Here is a 17328-nt window from a genome sequence, read left to right as displayed (position 1 = left end):
TAATACCTGCACGCAAAGAAGTGGCCCATATTACGATTTAGAGCGATGTCTCGGTTGAGGGAAAGCACCGACGGCCTTGACCACCTGCCTGCCCAGTAGATTTCTTTGGAGAATCCAGGAGGTGCCGGCGCACCGAGGACCCCTCCAACCCCCGCCCTTTTGCCAATAATATTCAGCTTTTACAAGTGGTTCGGTGTTATGACTTTGACCCACGTGGAACACGCGTACCTAAGGTACCAGGTAAGATGGGCGACAGAGTCGACAGAGAATGTTGGACTGGACGGAGACTGTACCTAGGTACCGAAGCGGCAGAGACTGATATGAACTCACGAAACGCAGCGTCAACAAGGGATTTGTTGCCCTTGCTGCGTGAGACAGAGTGGGCAAGGGAGGAAAGTCATCAACCAACCTCGACCTCATAGAGGCCGACTACGTCTGGAGTCTGGACATGGTCGGTAAGAGAAAGGGGAGGGGATCGTGCATTTCTACAAACAGAGGAAGAGAAACATCTAAACAGAAAAAACCTGTCTATACAACCATTACCCAGACACTCAGATTACATCCTCCAACCTGGAAGTCCAACCTTCTCGCTCCCTAACCCCTCCCACATTATCATAACAAGCTTCATACCACAATCACGCCAACCCAACCTCAACATTCTTCCCCTTCACACTCTTCCACTCCACCAACAACGCCCCAAAAATGCTAGCCACCGCCATCGCCACAAAAACCATAAACACATCCGTCAGCGCATTATTATACGCCTGCGTGACCCCCGGCAAAATACTCTTATCCACCGTCTTCTGCACGCTCGTCGCACCAAGTAACAAAATATTCTCCGGATCACCGAACCCCGGCGCCAGCTCGCCCACATACTGCACCAGCTTATTGGTAAACACGTTCTGCGCAATACTTACAAACAGCGCGCCGCCGAGGGTCTGGGCGAATACCATCAGCGCCGTGCCGATGGAGACATCCTTCATTTTGAGGACGGTTTGCACGGCCATGAGAGCTTGTTGTAAACCTAATCCCAGCCCGGCGCCGACGAGGATCTGGTAGCCAATCCACTTGCCCGATTTGGTGTCGGGTTCGAAGGTCGTCAGCAGACCGTAGCCGATGCTGGAAATGACGGAGCAGAGGATCATGAAGGGGGCGTAGTAGCCTAGGGCGGATACAAGAGCGCCGGCGACGACGGAGAGGATGACGGTCGCGAGAAGCATGGGGAGGTTCATGATACCGCTCTTGACGGCGGTGGCGCCCTTGACGGCTTGGAACCAGATGGGCAGGTAGTAGACGGAGCCCATGAAGGCGGCGCCTAGGCAAAAATTAAAAATTGCCGAAGCCCAGACGGTGCGCTTTTTAATGATGCGGGGAGGGACGGTGCCCTCGTCTTGCATTTTGAACTGGATGATGATGAAGGTGGTGATCAAAACGGCGAAAAGCACAAAGAGGAAGATGATCCGCCAGCTGTCCCACTCGTAAGTGGTCCCGCCCCATTGGAGCGCCAGCAGCAAGCAGACGATGGCGGGCATGAACACCGCTGTGCCCAAGGGGTCGAATTTCATAATGGTCTTGGCCCACGTCTCCTCCTTTGGTCTCTCGCGGTTGGGGTCGGGAAAGAAGAAGCCGATGACGGCCATGGTGATGGCGCCGATGGGGAGGTTGATGTAGAAACACCAGCGCCAAGTGACTTGGTCTGTGAAGGCGCCTCCGAGGAGCGGGCCGGAGACGGAGGCGATGCCGTACATGGAGCCGATGAAGCCGGTGTATAGGGGTCGCCTTTCGAGGGGCACGGCGTAGGCGAGGATGATCAGGGCGCCGGAGAAGATGCCGGCGGAACCAATGCCGGCGATGGCGCGCCCGATGATTAGGGTGGTGGAGGTATTGGCGACGCCGCAGATCAGGGAGCCGAGCTCGAAAATGAAGATGGCGATGAGGAAGACCCATTTGAGGGAGAAGAAGGTGTAGAAGCGTCCGAAGAGGAGTTGGAGCGCGGCGGTGGTGAGGAGGTAGGCTACACATGGGACTGGTTAGTACCTGTTGACCAGGGAAGTGGAAGGGAGAAAAGAACGTACCACTTCCATACCAACCCACATCCTGCAAACTGTGAAACTGATCCGTAATCTTCGGAATAGCCGTCGCGATAATGGAGTTATCTTCTACTTGTTAGCCTCTCCCTTTTCCTTTCAAGCACCAGAACAAGACTGGAAAACTCACCAAGAGCCATCAAGAAAACACTCAAACACAACGCTATCGTGATCAAGCCCAGCTTCAGGCCAGTCGGGTATTCCACTCCATCCTCCCGTATCGTACTAGCGTGGCTCTTGTGCGTAGCATTAGACTTTTGCTGGCTCAACGTATGTGGTCGTTCCTTCTCTGGATCTGTAGAGTCGATTGTCCGTCCGCCGTCTGTGTCGGAGAGAACTTCCTTGTTGTTGTAGCCACGGGCATCTTCACTTTCTGCTATTGTTGGTGCTTTTGATTCGCTCTCGCCGCGGGCTGGAGGGACTGCTAGGTTGTCGCCTTTGGCGGCGTCCTTTTTTGCGCCGGCCATGTTGGGTTGTTGGGTATGGTCCGGTATGGCTTCCTTTTGGGCGAGAGTCCGAGGGAATGGATAAGCGGAGTTGATCTGGACGGGGAAGATTAGTGAACTGGGAGGTTTATGTACGAGAGAAAACAGATGACAGAAATAGAAGCCGAAGGATAGAAAACCATTGAAGCCCAGGACAAAGGATTGTGATATACACCTCAAGCCCACCAAGCCACCAAGCCTCCATCCGTTACGATTGGTAATTCCGGGGGGGCCCATCAATGTACCTCGGAGATAACTTACCAACCAAGTTGTTGTTCCAAGTTACACAAAACGGTCCTATTAGCTTGCCGATGCCCAGCCGTAGGCCGCCGTAGGTGTCAAGTACCTTGTCTATCGGTTTTGCTGTCAGTGTCCCACCCTGTTGGTGTCAACCTGTCAGAATGGGATTAGCTCAGGAATGCCTCGTCGAGTCATGGCATGGAAGCCTGAGAAGGAATGCGGGAACGCACCACCCCGAGTCCTTGGCGCCAGTCAGTCTGTCTGTCTGTCTGTCTGTCTGTCTGTCTGTCTGTCTGTCTGTCTGTCTGTCTGTCTGTCTGTCTGTCAGATCGTGCCCTTCCTTGTGCCTGCAAAGTGCGATATGTGGCGACGGAGCTGACATTCGGGTTCTGGATGGTTAGGATTCCTGGCGTTTTGCTTCTGGGAAGGGGAGTGTGCGCGCCCCGCGGGATACCGTAGATTGTCGTAGGAACAGTAGTCGTCCTTAGGGCGTCGACAGCTGAAGGCGGCGGGACGGGATCCATGGTCGAATGAAGGGACTGGGGGACTTGATCAAATGGGAGCTTCTGCCTGTCGTCCCAACTGGTAAAGGCGGCTGATGTCATCCCACTCTGCGAAACGTGACCGTGTCGACTGCACGATTGCTTGTTATCGGCGTTTTGGTCGCTTGCGGTGTGCTTGAAGCATGCATGCATGGCCCATCTTCCTGGTGTGTTCTGCCATTCTCTGTGCCGTTTGCTGGCAATACGTGCATTCAAGAAGTGTGTTTGCCAGGGTTTCTTACCTCTAACAGACAGTATCCCCATTTGTGCAGGCATTAGACCATCTGGGTCATGTAAGTGTTAAGGGAAGGCGCAGGTCAAGGGTACGTACCTACCTTACCCTCTCCCGCACCACATTTGTCATCTGTCCAGCCCAGCCCGCCAACCTCCAGAAGAAATCCTTTATCTCGGCATCCAGCCAAACGGGACGACAGACGGCGGGGAGCAATCTATCCTGTTGGGTGTGCGCCATCAAGCCCACTCACTGACAACCACCCATCGCTCTAACAATTGTGCCGTCCCCGAGAAGTGAGAACTGTCACTGGGCCGCTCGCATTGTTCTGCTTACCTTAGCTGCCCCCCTCCGTCTGGCCGTCGGGTTGGCCAACACCCGATCCGGATTAGGATTTGGCGCGCCTTCGACCTATCGGGGATATCGCATCATGTTGAATCATATTTCGCCAAGATAAGTAAGCTCCAGATATCCTTCTCGTCGTTTCTTGTTCGTTCTTTAACAAATCCCATCATCAAAATCCGCAATTCCAAAACCAACACCGCTGACAGCGGCCGCTTACCCCCGCATCTACCGCGATTCCAGAATCGAATTCTCCCGACACCGTGGTTCAGTGTTCAACAAGGTTAGGTTAGGTACAACTTTACTTCCGAGCCTCATCGATGCCTACCTACATCCTTTCTACCCTTCCACTGTCATTCCAGGGCCATTCCAGGAAACACTGGTGTCCCACCGTCCCACCGTCCCACCGAACAAAGATGCAAGTAAGATTCCAAGTCCGGCGCCACATATCCAACCAAGTAACCAACAATGACCTAAAAACCCCAAAGAGCAAACTTATCACAATTATCAGATCCGATTCCGAATGGTTATATACAAAATGCAGGGTACGTCGCAATAAAAGCGGGAATTAAAAGTCTACCTAGTGATGCCGCTGCTGCGCCCTTTTCTTTTTTACACATTCCCAACACGACGGTACCACGACGGTAAGGCTGCGGTGGTGACTGACGACGAGTTGCACCACTTTGCACCACTGTCACCAACCGAACACTTGTTTCAGGATCCATTTGGCCATTTCTAATATCTGTTAAAGCTGTTGTTGGGTCAGATTCGGACGTGTTGAGGGTTAATGTGTTGGATTAGAGAAGACCTGCATTCGGGCAGATTCGGTCACTTGGATCTCACCAGCTCCTTAAAGGTCAAGGTTCGTCCTTAATGATTCGGATATCTGTTTTGCGATATTTTAGTTGCCGCGTATAAGAACCAGTGGGCGGACTCGACTCGTCGTGTTGATTGTTGAGGCAGGCAGGCGAATCCGAGCAGAAAACCGACCTGGAAGCAAACAAAAAGAACCAAGCTGGAAGCCCTTTTTCCCTACCCACTACATAGTCCATATCGTACTTCCCGCCCCCTTCCCAAATCCCGACCGTTTCCCATTCCCTTAGTTTGTGTCTTCCCCAGAGGTAAGTGGAAAGTGACATTAACGTTGATCCAAGGTAACGAAACCCACATGGCTGGAATTGATGATCCAGAAGGTAAATCAGCATGAATCAGCATGACTCCTCCCCTTTACGCCTTACGGTCCCCTTCGACGTCGGCGTTACAGCATCCGTCGTGTCTTGGCTTATTACCTAGACAAGACAAGACAAGACACGCCAACCTCATTGACTGCCGTGCAACATGGAAACCAGCACTGCACTGCCGCCGATAGACAAAGGTTCAGTCAGGTCTTTGACTCCCGTCTCGAGGTTATGACAAAGGTACGTACCTCCTGTCCCGTCGCTAACACCGAATGGGAATGGTTGATCTTTCAGGGGCTTAACACCGAACTGAACCCTTGGGGGCCAGGTTCGCCCGGGATTATGGCCGCAGTGGCCGCTAACACCGAAGTCGTAAATCCCGAAGTCGATTGCCTGTATTCTGAACTGCGAGAATTATTAGAGGCCGTGGCTTATTTGAAGTTGTCTTTCCGGGAACATCTTGGTCCTCAACAATTCCCGCTCCGTTTCGCATTCCATCACGCTGCTCTATCATTGGCCTCCACACAGGTTCCATTGATGTTAGTGTTAAGATACAGAGCCTTTCGTGCGCTCTACAGTGCGAGCGCACTAACAGCCGTCGCGGAGATAACAGGGGGTCGTTGTTAGCTCCATTATCTCCACCCACTAACCTTTAGTGCTTCGCCCATGTCTTTCTTGGCAAGCTTTAATCCAACCACTCTCCTTCCTCTCCTCTCGACCTTCAAGCTGACTTGGGTGGCTTTCTTCCATCCAGCACCCAAGAACGCCTGATTCTGACAGATACATACTGCAACGCCCTATGCACATGTCACAGGAAGCATGGAGCAAAGGCAGAAGGCAAAGGCGATGCGATAATGCGAGAGAACTTGTTGACAAGAAGAACTGATCGGGAGCAGGAAGACAATTGTTAAGACTCCCAATTCAGTGAGAATTTTTCCTACCACCCTCCCCCACATTGTGCTAGGTAGTACACCGGTAGGACCAAGAAGAATTGTATACATCACAGAATTCCCGCGGTAACATGAAGGTTGGGATGAAGGAAGTAAGCGCACTCTCCAAGCCTTCTATAAAAAGCACAACCATGACGCCTGTCGTAAACCCAGAATGACCATGCTAATGATGAGTTTGATATGTGAAAGACAGGATAGAAAACCTCAAGGAGAGCAAACTAACAAACTTTTTCAACAGACTAGTATGATAACTCGAAGGATCATCGCAGTGATCGAAATAAGACTAGTACTTCTCTCGAACCAAGTGTTTGGAGCTTTTTCTAAAACTTCAAAGTTCAAGCATGTTTTGCTCCAACCCATACTCCTTAGCATAGTCCCTAGTTCTCACATGAGGGCTCGCTCGGCGTGGCTCGTCCTCTTCATCAATAGCTTTGGTAGAAGCGGGTGTGAAATTTCGAGTCCGCTTGATATTGCCATTCCCGTTTCCGTTTCCTACGGCAGAATCACTTCCATTACCATTCCCCTTGCTCTGTCCGGTTCCATGGCCAGCGTTGAGCGAGCTCTCCGTTCGAGGGGCAAATGGGGTCGGGCCGGAGGCAGGGTTGGTAGGGAGATTCGTGGAGAAGTTGGAAGTAGAATTCGAAGTCAGGTTGGATGAGAAAGTGGAGGAAAGGTTGGAGGGAAGGCTGGGAGGAAAGCCGGGAGGGTTGGGACATGAAGCATGGCCACCATACATGTTGGAACTGGACCCAAACTCGGCCTGTCTCGGACTATTCTGATGGCTCCCTGCGACCGAGAACATGCTTTGCAAGCTTGGAGAGTCGCTTGAGCTTCCCGCGCCGTCCATGGAGGAGACCATTTGGGACAAGTTGGATGCGATGGGACACTGGGAGTAAACCGGCTGTGAGAACTTGCGGATGTCGCTATGGTCTGCAGTGGGGGTCGAGTGAGCTGATGAAGGGTTGGAACCAGGGATCGTGAGGAAGCGGTTCTCCTTACGTGATTTGACATCCGAAGACGGGAGAGGTACCTGGTGAGGCTGAAGCGGAAGTGGCATCGGCTGGTTCAAGAGAGTGTTGGTCAAGCAGGAGGCCATGTCAGACGGGATGGACGGCATATGGGTAGACATGGAGGGGAAGTGGACTCCTGTAGTCATGTCTTCAGCAGGAGGAGGGACTGTTGTCGGGGTATTCGTTGGCACCTTCATGCTCATAGGATGTTCGTCATCCATGCTATGTCCAGAAACATGCATAGCCTCTTGTTGGTCGCGATTGGGATCGCCGTAGTCGGGCATGGTTTCATCGCTACTCTGCTGCTGGGTGCCCCTTCGCATACTAGATTGCCAGGAACTGGTACCCATTGAGCCAATCCAGTCCATGTAGGAAGGCTCCGTGAATGGATCGGGGTAGGAAAGCGACGAGCCAGAGCTAGTGTTAGCGCCTCGGGGTGCGTAGGGCATCTGGAGAGTTTGTGTACCCCCATAGCTGGTGTTCGGTGGTTGAGGCTGGAATACGCCGTGGGTCGTGATGGGCGTTGGGAAGCCTGGGCTCTGGCTACTTTTCTTTCCTCGCTGGGGCGAGTGCGCGTGGGAGTTGATACCATCGTCGGGGTGGTATGTTGGGACGGGGATGTTCGAGATGTAGGTCGGGGTGCGCCACATGGATGGGTTGGGCCAGGCAATGGAGTTGTTTTCAAGCAGTTCTGAACACGTAACTTGCGGTCAGCTGCCGGCGACGGATGAGAGAAGGGGGGCATGGTCTTACCTAGCGGAGCATGCTGGAAGGAAAAGGCGACAACATTCTTGACCCGCTCAAAGGGCACCGTCACGGAGTCGCGTGGAAAGCCTTCGCTGATAAGAACTTTGATGCGACCAAGGTCGTCGCCAGGGCTCCAGTGGCTCTCGTAAAGAAGCTCACGGCGAAAGGTAGGAAACCTTAGGCGTTCGCGTTCGCCCGTCTTTGTATACTCTTGATGCTTGTCAGCATGTCATGGTTATGGGTGATTGCCCCTGCTATGATGCTACGTACCAAAGGTGTCTGCAATCAGATGGGGCCCGTTGACCTTTCGATCGAAGGCAGTAGACGCTACCAAGCGGCCGTCGATGAATATGCGCGCCTCGAACTTGACGAACTCGGTATGCCTGCTGTATGTCTTTGTGAACAGGCTGATATCAGGGGTTTTCCAGGCGTGCATCGAGATCTGGAACGGACTGCCGGCTGGAAGACTGGGAATGAAGCAAGTCATGACAGGTAAGCCAGCCTGTCCGTGCATGTGAGCGAGCTCCTGGTCTGGGACTACATGACACTGGACCTTGAACTCCTTGATTGGAATCTTGCCGTCCCTGCCTGTAGGGAACAGGATGACGTCCCAGTCGTCGTAGCGCATCGTATCGTATGCCGTCGAGCCCAGCCGGTGTTGGAGTGGAGAGTGACTGAACGTAGTATCGATGTTGCTCGGAGCACTGGCAAGATATAATGCGACAAGAAGCAAAGAGAAGAAGCAAAAAGAAGACAGTACACAAAAGACAAGCCAAAGTGACGATGGTTGGCCACGAAAGTTGGAGACGGCGGATTGCCAAGTGTATGCGAAGTGGATGGTGACGATAAAAGTTCTCCTCTTCCCCTCTTGCTTGACCGCTCAGGGTTCTTACCCGCGTATCACGCCGCAGAGAAAGGTCCGCAACAATCTCGTAGGCAGGCAGTAGTTGGATCCATTTGGGAGGAATTTTGCGGTTGCTCCTTCCGTGGTTGTGAAGATAACGTCAGATGTTGACTCTCTGGATCATGGGAAAATGCACAGAGGGCTGGCATCATCGATTCCTTCAAGATCGTGATGGGGGTTCTGAGGAAGGATATCCTGCAATTCGAGCGTCATTGCCATGATCTAGACTCATCCTTGGTACTTGCTGGCCAGGCTGATGGTGAAATCTCCTTCCATTGCTCGTTGGAGGTTGAGCATGATGGGCAAGGAGCTTATCGTAGGCGGGAGTTGCCATTGTAGTGAGCGTTCGGTCCCGAGTCAGTGGTCCACTTGTGACTTACACGGCAAATGTGGAGTCATTACCTCAGACGAACTTGCACGAGTCATGATATTGCAGAGAGACCTGGCCTGTTTTTGAGGACCCCATTGGAAGCAGCAACATGTTTGTGTGGACATGAGCGCACCTCCAGGTTATCTGCTCAAGATTATTCCTGCTGGTGCTTTCTTGTTAGTGGTCAATGGAGATGGAAGGGCTGGACTAGTTAAAGGGCAACATGTGAAAGACGGAAACAAGCAGTTGGACCGGATGCACTCTCTGGCATGATTAATGACTGCTTCCCATGACTCAACTCTATGACTTCCCCGGGTACCGTTCACCCCGGATGGAAGTAGTGGCAGCTACCTCTATGTACAGGCTTTGTTCTGTATTTGTTCCTTCGTGTCTGTATTCAAGGGTCAGGATCACCCGACTGTCTCGCCTGTCAAGTTGAAAGTCAAGAGTCAGCACTGTCCAGTTCCATGTCTTGATCCACAAAATGGAGGAGACCTCGAGGCCGTCTCCATCTTTCAGCCTGGGGAAGCTCCACTTACCCTGATAGCTCCCGAACCGCCCAACTCCTGCAACAAACCGCCCTCGAATTCGCGAGGATACGAGACCTTGTCGGGATACGTGAGCTTGACGCCGTAGCAGAGGCCGAGGAAGGCAACAATGAAGGCGCCAATCTGGGCAAGACCCTTGCCGGGAGAGATCCAGGTGTACTCGTATGGGGAAAACATGCCCAGGATATCGTGGTCTTCGTGCACGGGCTCGCCAAAGTTGCGACGCTCTTGAGGGTCCCACCAGTTGGCGTAGGGATCGCGATGCTGGCGCTTGATGCGCGGGGGGTTGATGTAGCCGCCGTTCTGCGCACAACCAGTCCGTCAGCTACCGTTTGCTTCCACTGCCTGGTCTGTCTGTCTGCCTCCTATCCCACTGCCTATTGTCATACCATCTCGGGGTCCTCAGCATCGGTAAGATGAGGATAATCGGACTCGGGGTACTTTTCTTCCATAAGGCCGCCCCGGCCGGTAAGCTGGTCGGGCAAGAAGGTACGGCGTTGCTGGACAATGGGGGATCGGTTCGCGGCGAGCGCAATGAGACGGGCGGGCGAGGCCCGGACAATTCGGCGGGACAGCATCTGGAGAAGCGTATATCGTCAGTTATTGTTCCGATTCTGGCGCTGTCAATTGGCGCAAAGTTACCTTGGCTTATGAGGGCCGCAATGCAGTCGTGATGCCGAGTTCGAATTGATTTGCGAATTGGGATCTTGACGTTGACGACAGACCAGACACCAGGCGCAACTCGACAGCCTGCTCATCCAAGATGGTCTGTGCACATAGCTTGTGGAGCTGCTGATTGCCTTGCAGGGATGGGCCAAGAGGAAGGAGAAGATGACCCGAGGAATGGCCGCCCCGCATCAGAAGGCTCTTGGCCTGGAGCTGCACTAACAATTTCACAGTGGCACGCCATGTCTCGCCCAGTGAGCTCCCCTTCCCGTCGTCAGCGTCAGAGCTTCCCACTCTCAAACGCGTTGTGCACAGACCTCTTTATGGCTCCTGCACCAAACACGGCAGCATCATTCGCCATCAGCAGAGGCCTTCATCCACTGTGATCAGGCTGGCCGTGTTGGCTTGGTGTCCCGCTCGGTGCCGCTGCCGTTGATGCATTTTTTTCGTCGGTTGGCAACTTTTTGCGATTTGCGGGCAACGGCCTTTCCGACGACATTTCCACGCTGCAGCCAGCCCTCCCGTAGCCTGATCACGCCCAAACCCGGGCATGAGATAGTTCCAAGTCGTGCGGTTTCTCTGACGTTGTTTTGGTCTCATCAAATGCCCGTTTCGTCGAGATATCCGCCCCCATATCCCCTCGATAGGCGTGGCTGCTGTGACAGTGACCATGACTATGATGACCGACCACGGCACCGCGTCTGATTCTGCGCGAGTTGATTCAACAAGGAACGACACCACCACCACGGCCACCACCACCACCCCCGCCATTGTTAACGGCAACGGCAACGACAAGGACAACGACAGCACCAGTCATCACGGCGATGATAACAATAACATCAATACAGACAACAAGAGCAACACCAACCATGTCCCCGCCATCGATACCTCTACCACCAACACCAACAACGATGGCTTCCTCGACCGCGACCAGTCGCCCTTGTCGTCCATCTCGTCCCCGCTGAGCGAACCCGATAACTTTGAGTTTGATACCGAACCGATTCCATCGATCCCATCACCAAAGTCTACGACAAGCGATAATGCCCGTGACGGAGAGACCCCCGAACTCGACCAAGATGGACAACCACCCGCCAAGCGACGCCGAGTGCGCGAAACAACACCTCACAATCACTCGCGCAAACCGAAACCAGAGTCACCACCATGGAAGAAGTTCGAAGCCGAGGGTCCGACCACCATCATCACCGAAGACGGTCGTCGCAAGTCTGGTCGCGTCAATCCCGTCTTGCTAGGCATGAAACCCAGCGACAAAAAGGTTACGCGAAAAGCTATACAAACAAGTCCTGTCAGCAATAAAAGCAGCGCCAGTTTGTCCAGGAAGCCAGCGCCAGCAAGCAGCAGCAGCAAACATGCCCCTTCAAAGATGCCGCCCCCGCCGCCGAAAGCTCCCGCGCGCAAGTCCGCCACGACTCATGATACTAGACCCTCCGCGTCCCGACCCCGTCGACGATCTACATCTCCCCGACGTCCTGCTACACCACCGAAACCTGCCGCGATCGGTACGCGTCGTTCAACGCGCCAGGCCCTAGCCCATTCTCGAGCATCCTACGATGATGGCCAACTCTCTCCCGGTGCCTCGCGCGCCACTCCCCGTATCAAGCTCAAAGTTCGACCGCCATTGACCGTAATACCCCTCGTTCATCCAAACCAAGCCAATGTCCGCCCGAAGCTTGGTCCTACCTTTGAGGAATACTTTGCGCGCGCCCAAGAAATACCAGTGGAGGAGGGTGGCCAACAGATCGCCGATGAAGGGCCCGAATACACAGACGAGATGGCCCTCCAAGACGCCAAGGTCATTCTACGGGTCGAAAAAGAGGTTGAGCCAGGGGGCTTACTCGCCCCCGACAGGTGTTCGGCGTTTGTGCCTGAGGCCGAGGAAGAGCCGCCACGACAGTGGGCTCATCTCGACCACCTTACAAAGGCCATGACCAACTTCCGCAAGTTGATGTATAGAGAGCAGCAGTTGCATATGCAGTCAGCCAAGCGCATCGCCATCGCATGTGAAGCCGAGTGGAGACGCCGTAACCCGCAGCCTAAAACCGCCGAAGAACTCGAGCTCGAGGAGATCGAAGCGTCCAAGGCCAAATGGCGCCAGGTCATCAAGGCCTTTGCTGGGACATGGGAAAATGTTAGGGTCGAGGTCAACAGGCGCCGCTTGGTGGAATGGGAAGCGGAGGAACAGCGCCGTGTCAAGGCTGCGCTGAACCAAGCTGTCAACCTGTCCGAACAAAAGCTACAGCAACGACAAGCGCAAGTTGACGGGGACGAGATCACAGACGAGGATGAGGATGAGGACGACGAGGACCTGGAAAGTGGCATGCCGTCAGTGATGGGCGACGACGAGGAAAGTGACGAGCACTCCGACGAAGGATCCGACGAGATGTCCGGCGAAGATGACGAGAACGAAGATGAGGATAACATGTCCTCCTCCGAGGACGACGACGATAAGAAATCGGCCGCCTCCGACGAGGGCTTGACTCAAGAAGAATTACGCGCTAAATACGCCAACCTGCCTACCTTGGATAAGACAGATGAAAATAAAGATACAACAAAGGACGTGGAGATGGCTGATGCTTCGGCTGCTGTGGATGGCAGCGGTGCGAATGACGACGATACAAGTGATGAGTCAGTAGACATGGACGACGACCTTGGATCTAGCGAGGAGGAGTCAGATGAAGACGACGAAGACGAGGATGACGAGGAAGAGGAAGAGTCCGACGATGAGCCTGCTGGCTTGCTAGGATTATTCTTTGGAAAGTCGGAGCTAAAGAAGTTGAAGGAGGAGGCTGAAATTGAGGAGCCGTCGGCTGAAACGGCTGGGGACGTGGAAATGGCCGATGGTCCTGCTGTTGTTGAGCCTGAGCCCCAAGTTAATGGCCATGCGGAGGAGGCGCCGAAAACTAATGGTTTCCATACTAATAAGCAGCGGTCGATATCTCAACCTGAGGGTGCAGAGGAGGAAGTATCGTTGCTGGAGGTACCCAACAGTACAGCAGCACAAAGTTCTCAGAACACAACAGACCCGGGGAGTGGACTGGCAAAGAAGAATCCCCTCGTCAGTGGCGGTCCATTGGAGCATCATAATGAGACTGTGCAGCCCGAGGACCAGGCACTCCGAGCGAAAGAGTCGGTTGAAGCTGGGGGCGACCTGCCGATGGTTGATGCTCCACCAACAGACGACCTGCAAAGGGATACAGCCGCGGCGCCGTCAATAGAGGCACCCCCTAACCCCCGACATGATAGTCAGGAAACGGTGGCGGCTACTGACATGCAAAGCCAGTCACAAACGCAGTCACCAAAAACAACTGATACCAAACCGACCGATGTCGATACTCCCCACTCAGAGCTGGCCGTCAGTGTGCAAAAGCCCGACAGCAGACAATCCTCACCTCAGCCAACAACCCCAACAGTCAAGACCGAAATTCCGTTTCTCCTACGTGGAACACTGCGTGAGTATCAGCATCATGGTCTGGACTGGCTTGCCGGGCTTTATGCCAATAACACCAATGGTATCCTGGCCGACGAGATGGGTCTAGGAAAGACCATCCAGACCATTGCTCTGCTGGCGCATCTCGCCTGTCATCATGAAGTTTGGGGTCCCCATCTGGTCATTGTTCCTACGAGTGTCATGCTCAACTGGGAAATGGAGTTCAAGAAGTGGTGTCCGGGATTCAAGATTCTCACCTACTACGGCAACCAGGAAGAACGCAAGAGAAAGCGCCAGGGATGGAACAACGACGATGTCTGGAACGTCTGCATCACCTCATATCAAATGGTCCTTCAGGACCAACAGGTGTTCAGGCGCCGACGCTGGCATTACATGATTCTCGACGAGGCCCACAACATCAAAAACTTCAAGTCGCAGCGCTGGCAAACATTGCTCGGCTTCAACACGCAGGCTCGGTTGCTACTAACAGGTACACCGCTGCAAAACAATCTTACCGAGCTGTGGTCGCTCCTCTACTTCTTGGCGCCACCAGAGAACGGTGAAGGTGGGTTCGTTGACCTCACCGAATTCCATAACTGGTTCGCTAGGCCCGAATCTCAGATCTTGGAAAGCGGTCGTGAACAGCTGGATGATGAGGCACGTGCCATCATTGCCAAGCTGCACAAGGTCCTTCGACCCTACCTTCTCCGTCGTCTCAAGGCGGATGTCGAGAAACAGATGCCGGCGAAGTATGAACACGTCGAGTTCTGTCGCCTTTCCAAACGTCAGCGAGAGCTGTACGACGGGTTCCTCTCCCGCGCCGATACCCGCGAGACACTGCAATCTGGCAACTACATGTCTATCATTAACTGTTTGATGCAGCTCCGAAAGGTCTGCAACCACCCCGATCTCTTCGTGGACCGGCCCATCATGACTTCGTTCCGCATGTCGCGGTCAGTACCGGCCGACTACGAGTGGAATGAGAAGTTCATTCGGGACAAGCTGTTGGTTACGAAGCCCATGACCACTGTCAACTTGAGCCTCCTCAACATGATCCCAACCGAATACGAGGACCTGTCCAAGACGCACACCGACCGTATCGCCCAGCTCAGCTCCCATCGCATTTTACTCGACCTGAGGGAGGCACAGAAGGTTCGGGCCAACAATGCTTACACAGCGCTGGATCCTGCTTCGGTCAAGTCCAACCTCGTGTATCTTGAAAGTGCCGCCAGATGGGGTCGGTTCGAAGAGCTTCAGCACTGCGTCTACATCAACGCCCTCCGTCGCCAACAACGACCCATTTACGGCAAGCGCCTGACCGAGTTCCTCACCCTCGACACTCACCTCCGGCCCTACAAACCCCGACCCAGAGTCCCAGCTAAGATCATGTCCTGGTTCGAAGAGGATTCCTTCCTGCTACACAACGCCATCCCCACGCTGCAACAACGCGCCGAAACCATGGAAATGACCATCACCAAATTCGCATGTGTCACTCCCGCGGTCGTCACCGGTCCCGAAATGAACCGATTCCTCCTTGGCGAGCGCGGCATCCAACTGTTCGAGGACCTCGACCTCAAGCTCTCCGCCCCCGTCAAATACGCTCCCTACATGCCACCCCAACCTCCACCGGACCCCTGGCACGAGGCCCGCATGCGCCTGACCATCCAATTCCCCGACAAGCGTCTCCTCCAATACGACTGCGGCAAGCTCCAAGCGCTCGACAAGCTTCTCCGCAAACTCCAAGCCGGCGGCCACCGCGCCCTGATCTTCACGCAAATGACCAAAGTCCTCGACATCCTCGAACAATTCCTCAACATCCACGGACACAAGTACCTCCGTCTCGATGGCGCCACCAAAGTCGAACAGCGCCAGATCCTCACCGACAGATTCAACCACGACCCGCGCATCCTCTGCTTCATCCTGTCCACCCGCTCCGGCGGCCTCGGCATCAACCTCACGGGCGCCGACACGGTCATCTTCTACGACCAGGACTGGAACCCAGCAATGGACAAACAATGCCAAGACCGCTGCCATCGTATTGGCCAGACAAGAGACGTGCATATCTATAGGTTGGTGTCGGAACACACGATTGAAGCCAACATCCTGCGCAAAGCTAGTCAGAAACAGATGTTGGATGACGTGGTTATTCAAGAAGGAGCGTTTACCACTGATTACTTCAATCGGTTGTCCGTCCGAGACGTGTTGGGCTCAAATGGAGAGGTGATCGCCAGCAATGAAGACGACGTGGCCGCCAATCTCGCCATGGATCGCGTGCTAGGCGGGCCATCAACCGCGGCAGCAGCCGACGATGGCACTGCCGAAGGCGGCGCAACCCAACCCCCCGTTCGGAACGTGGGCAGGGTGCTAGAAATGGCAGAAGACCGGGAAGATGTCGACGCCGCCAAAGCAGCGGAAAAAGAAATCATGCAGGACGAAGCGGACTTTGGTGATGCGGGAAGTACACGGCCGGGAACGCCGGGTGATGCGCTGGCGGATCTTGATGGCCAACTTGTTGGACTTGGAGGGGAAGAAGATAAGCAGGCGGTGGAGGAGGAGGAACAGGTGGTGGAGTATAACGCCTGGGGAGAGAGGATCCATACTATTGATGAGTATATGCTGGGGTTCATGGCGAAGGCGCTGGAGGGTACGCCGTTGGAGTTGCCGAGGGATCGCAAGAAGGGGAGGGATAGGAATAGGAATCGGAAGGGGAAGGATACGAGGAAGCGATAGAGGTGGTTGAGGTGATGGGGGGTGAGTAAGGAAGTGGTGTATGATAGAAGGAGGGGAAGGTGTTATGGATTGAGGCGAGGTGAAGATGAATAAAGTGCATAGTTCTTTTTGTTGTTATAACTACTAGTCAGCGAGTTGGTCTTATTGCGCGCTGAAGAAGACAGGCAAGGTGTATGAAGGGGGAGGTGACGGAGTAGAGCTGGAACTGAAGTAAATGACCGTGTATTATACTAGACGTTATACCATATTCGACTCTTGGGAAAGTAGAATGAAAGATCAAACAAATTGTCTTCAGCCCTGGCGCGTAGCCAGACTCCACTGTTTTTTCGGTGCAGCTTTTTTTTGTTCGATGTCGCCGACACGAGTGTTGGAGGAGGGGCTAAGAAAGGCAAAAGAAAAAAAAAGGGTGGCCCGTACCGGAGTCGAACCGGTAACTTCTATTCTATGCTGGACAGCCGGAAGTATCGCAATACGACAAGACATCAGCTAAGTAGTGTTGGCCATTACACCAACGGACTACGGGAAGGTGGGGGAGGAAAGGGGATTTATGAACCCTACTTTAGACCCCTCGGCCGGTGGGAGTTGGGATGAGGGGCAAGGTGGAAGCGGTCCCGTCGGCGAGGCGTGGCTGGCCAAACAAACAGTGGAGCTGATGGGTTGTTAGTGCACTATCGGTTAACCTGCGAAATCCTGCCCGCAGATGATAGTGTCGTATCCCCTTTTTCGTCTGATTGTTATCGGGTACCTTATCGAACCGTTCATGTCAGCTGCCCCTGGGAGGTCATGACAGCGGAATTGTTGGAGGCTGGAAAAGGCGACAACGAAAAAGGGCTTGATTGTGGTTGTCTAGCG

General features: G+C 53.9%; 5 protein-coding genes across 5 annotated transcripts; 1 reads left to right on the top strand and 4 right to left on the bottom strand.

Moving 5' to 3' along the window:
- Window positions 1-635: 635 nt before the first annotated feature.
- B0H65DRAFT_547222 (major facilitator superfamily-domain-containing protein) lies at window positions 636-2554 on the bottom strand (the record flags this gene model as incomplete). Its single annotated transcript, XM_062829497.1, has 3 exons — window positions 636-2014; window positions 2076-2156; window positions 2218-2554. The coding sequence occupies 3 exons, from the start codon at window positions 2552-2554 to the stop codon at window positions 636-638; spliced, it is 1797 nt and encodes a 598-aa protein (XP_062682472.1).
- A 318-nt stretch (window positions 2555-2872) lies between these two features.
- B0H65DRAFT_148009 (uncharacterized protein) lies at window positions 2873-3893 on the bottom strand. Its single transcript, XM_062821032.1, has 2 exons — window positions 3686-3893; window positions 2873-3598 (listed from the first exon to the last, which is right to left on the bottom strand). The coding sequence occupies exon 2, from the start codon at window positions 3505-3507 to the stop codon at window positions 3004-3006; it is 504 nt and encodes a 167-aa protein (XP_062682471.1). The 5' UTR covers window positions 3508-3598; window positions 3686-3893; the 3' UTR covers window positions 2873-3003.
- A 2352-nt stretch (window positions 3894-6245) lies between these two features.
- On the bottom strand, window positions 6246-8577 carry B0H65DRAFT_147992 (uncharacterized protein). The gene is made up of 3 exons (XM_062821031.1): window positions 8084-8577; window positions 7820-8023; window positions 6246-7757 (listed from the first exon to the last, which is right to left on the bottom strand). Exons 1-3 carry the CDS (start codon window positions 8439-8441, stop codon window positions 6385-6387), a joined length of 1935 nt encoding a protein of 644 aa, XP_062682470.1. The 5' UTR covers window positions 8442-8577; the 3' UTR covers window positions 6246-6384.
- A 759-nt stretch (window positions 8578-9336) lies between these two features.
- On the bottom strand, window positions 9337-10300 carry B0H65DRAFT_460349 (uncharacterized protein). The gene is made up of 3 exons (XM_062826525.1): window positions 10025-10300; window positions 9627-9938; window positions 9337-9514 (listed from the first exon to the last, which is right to left on the bottom strand). The coding sequence occupies exons 1-3, from the start codon at window positions 10211-10213 to the stop codon at window positions 9485-9487; spliced, it is 531 nt and encodes a 176-aa protein (XP_062682469.1). The 5' UTR covers window positions 10214-10300; the 3' UTR covers window positions 9337-9484.
- A 356-nt stretch (window positions 10301-10656) lies between these two features.
- B0H65DRAFT_147950 (helicase swr-1) lies at window positions 10657-16583 on the top strand. Its single transcript, XM_062821030.1, has one exon. The coding sequence runs from the start codon at window positions 10972-10974 to the stop codon at window positions 16474-16476; it is 5505 nt and encodes a 1834-aa protein (XP_062682468.1). The 5' UTR covers window positions 10657-10971; the 3' UTR covers window positions 16477-16583.
- The last annotated feature ends 745 nt before the right edge of the window (window positions 16584-17328 follow it).

This window comes from Neurospora tetraspora (genome assembly GCF_033439725.1).
Source record: "Neurospora tetraspora strain CBS 560.94 chromosome Unknown B0H65scaffold_3, whole genome shotgun sequence".
NCBI classification, from domain to species: domain Eukaryota; kingdom Fungi; phylum Ascomycota; class Sordariomycetes; order Sordariales; family Sordariaceae; genus Neurospora; species Neurospora tetraspora.
Note: the sequence above shows the minus strand (reverse complement) of the source record. Positions and strands in the feature narration are given on the sequence as shown.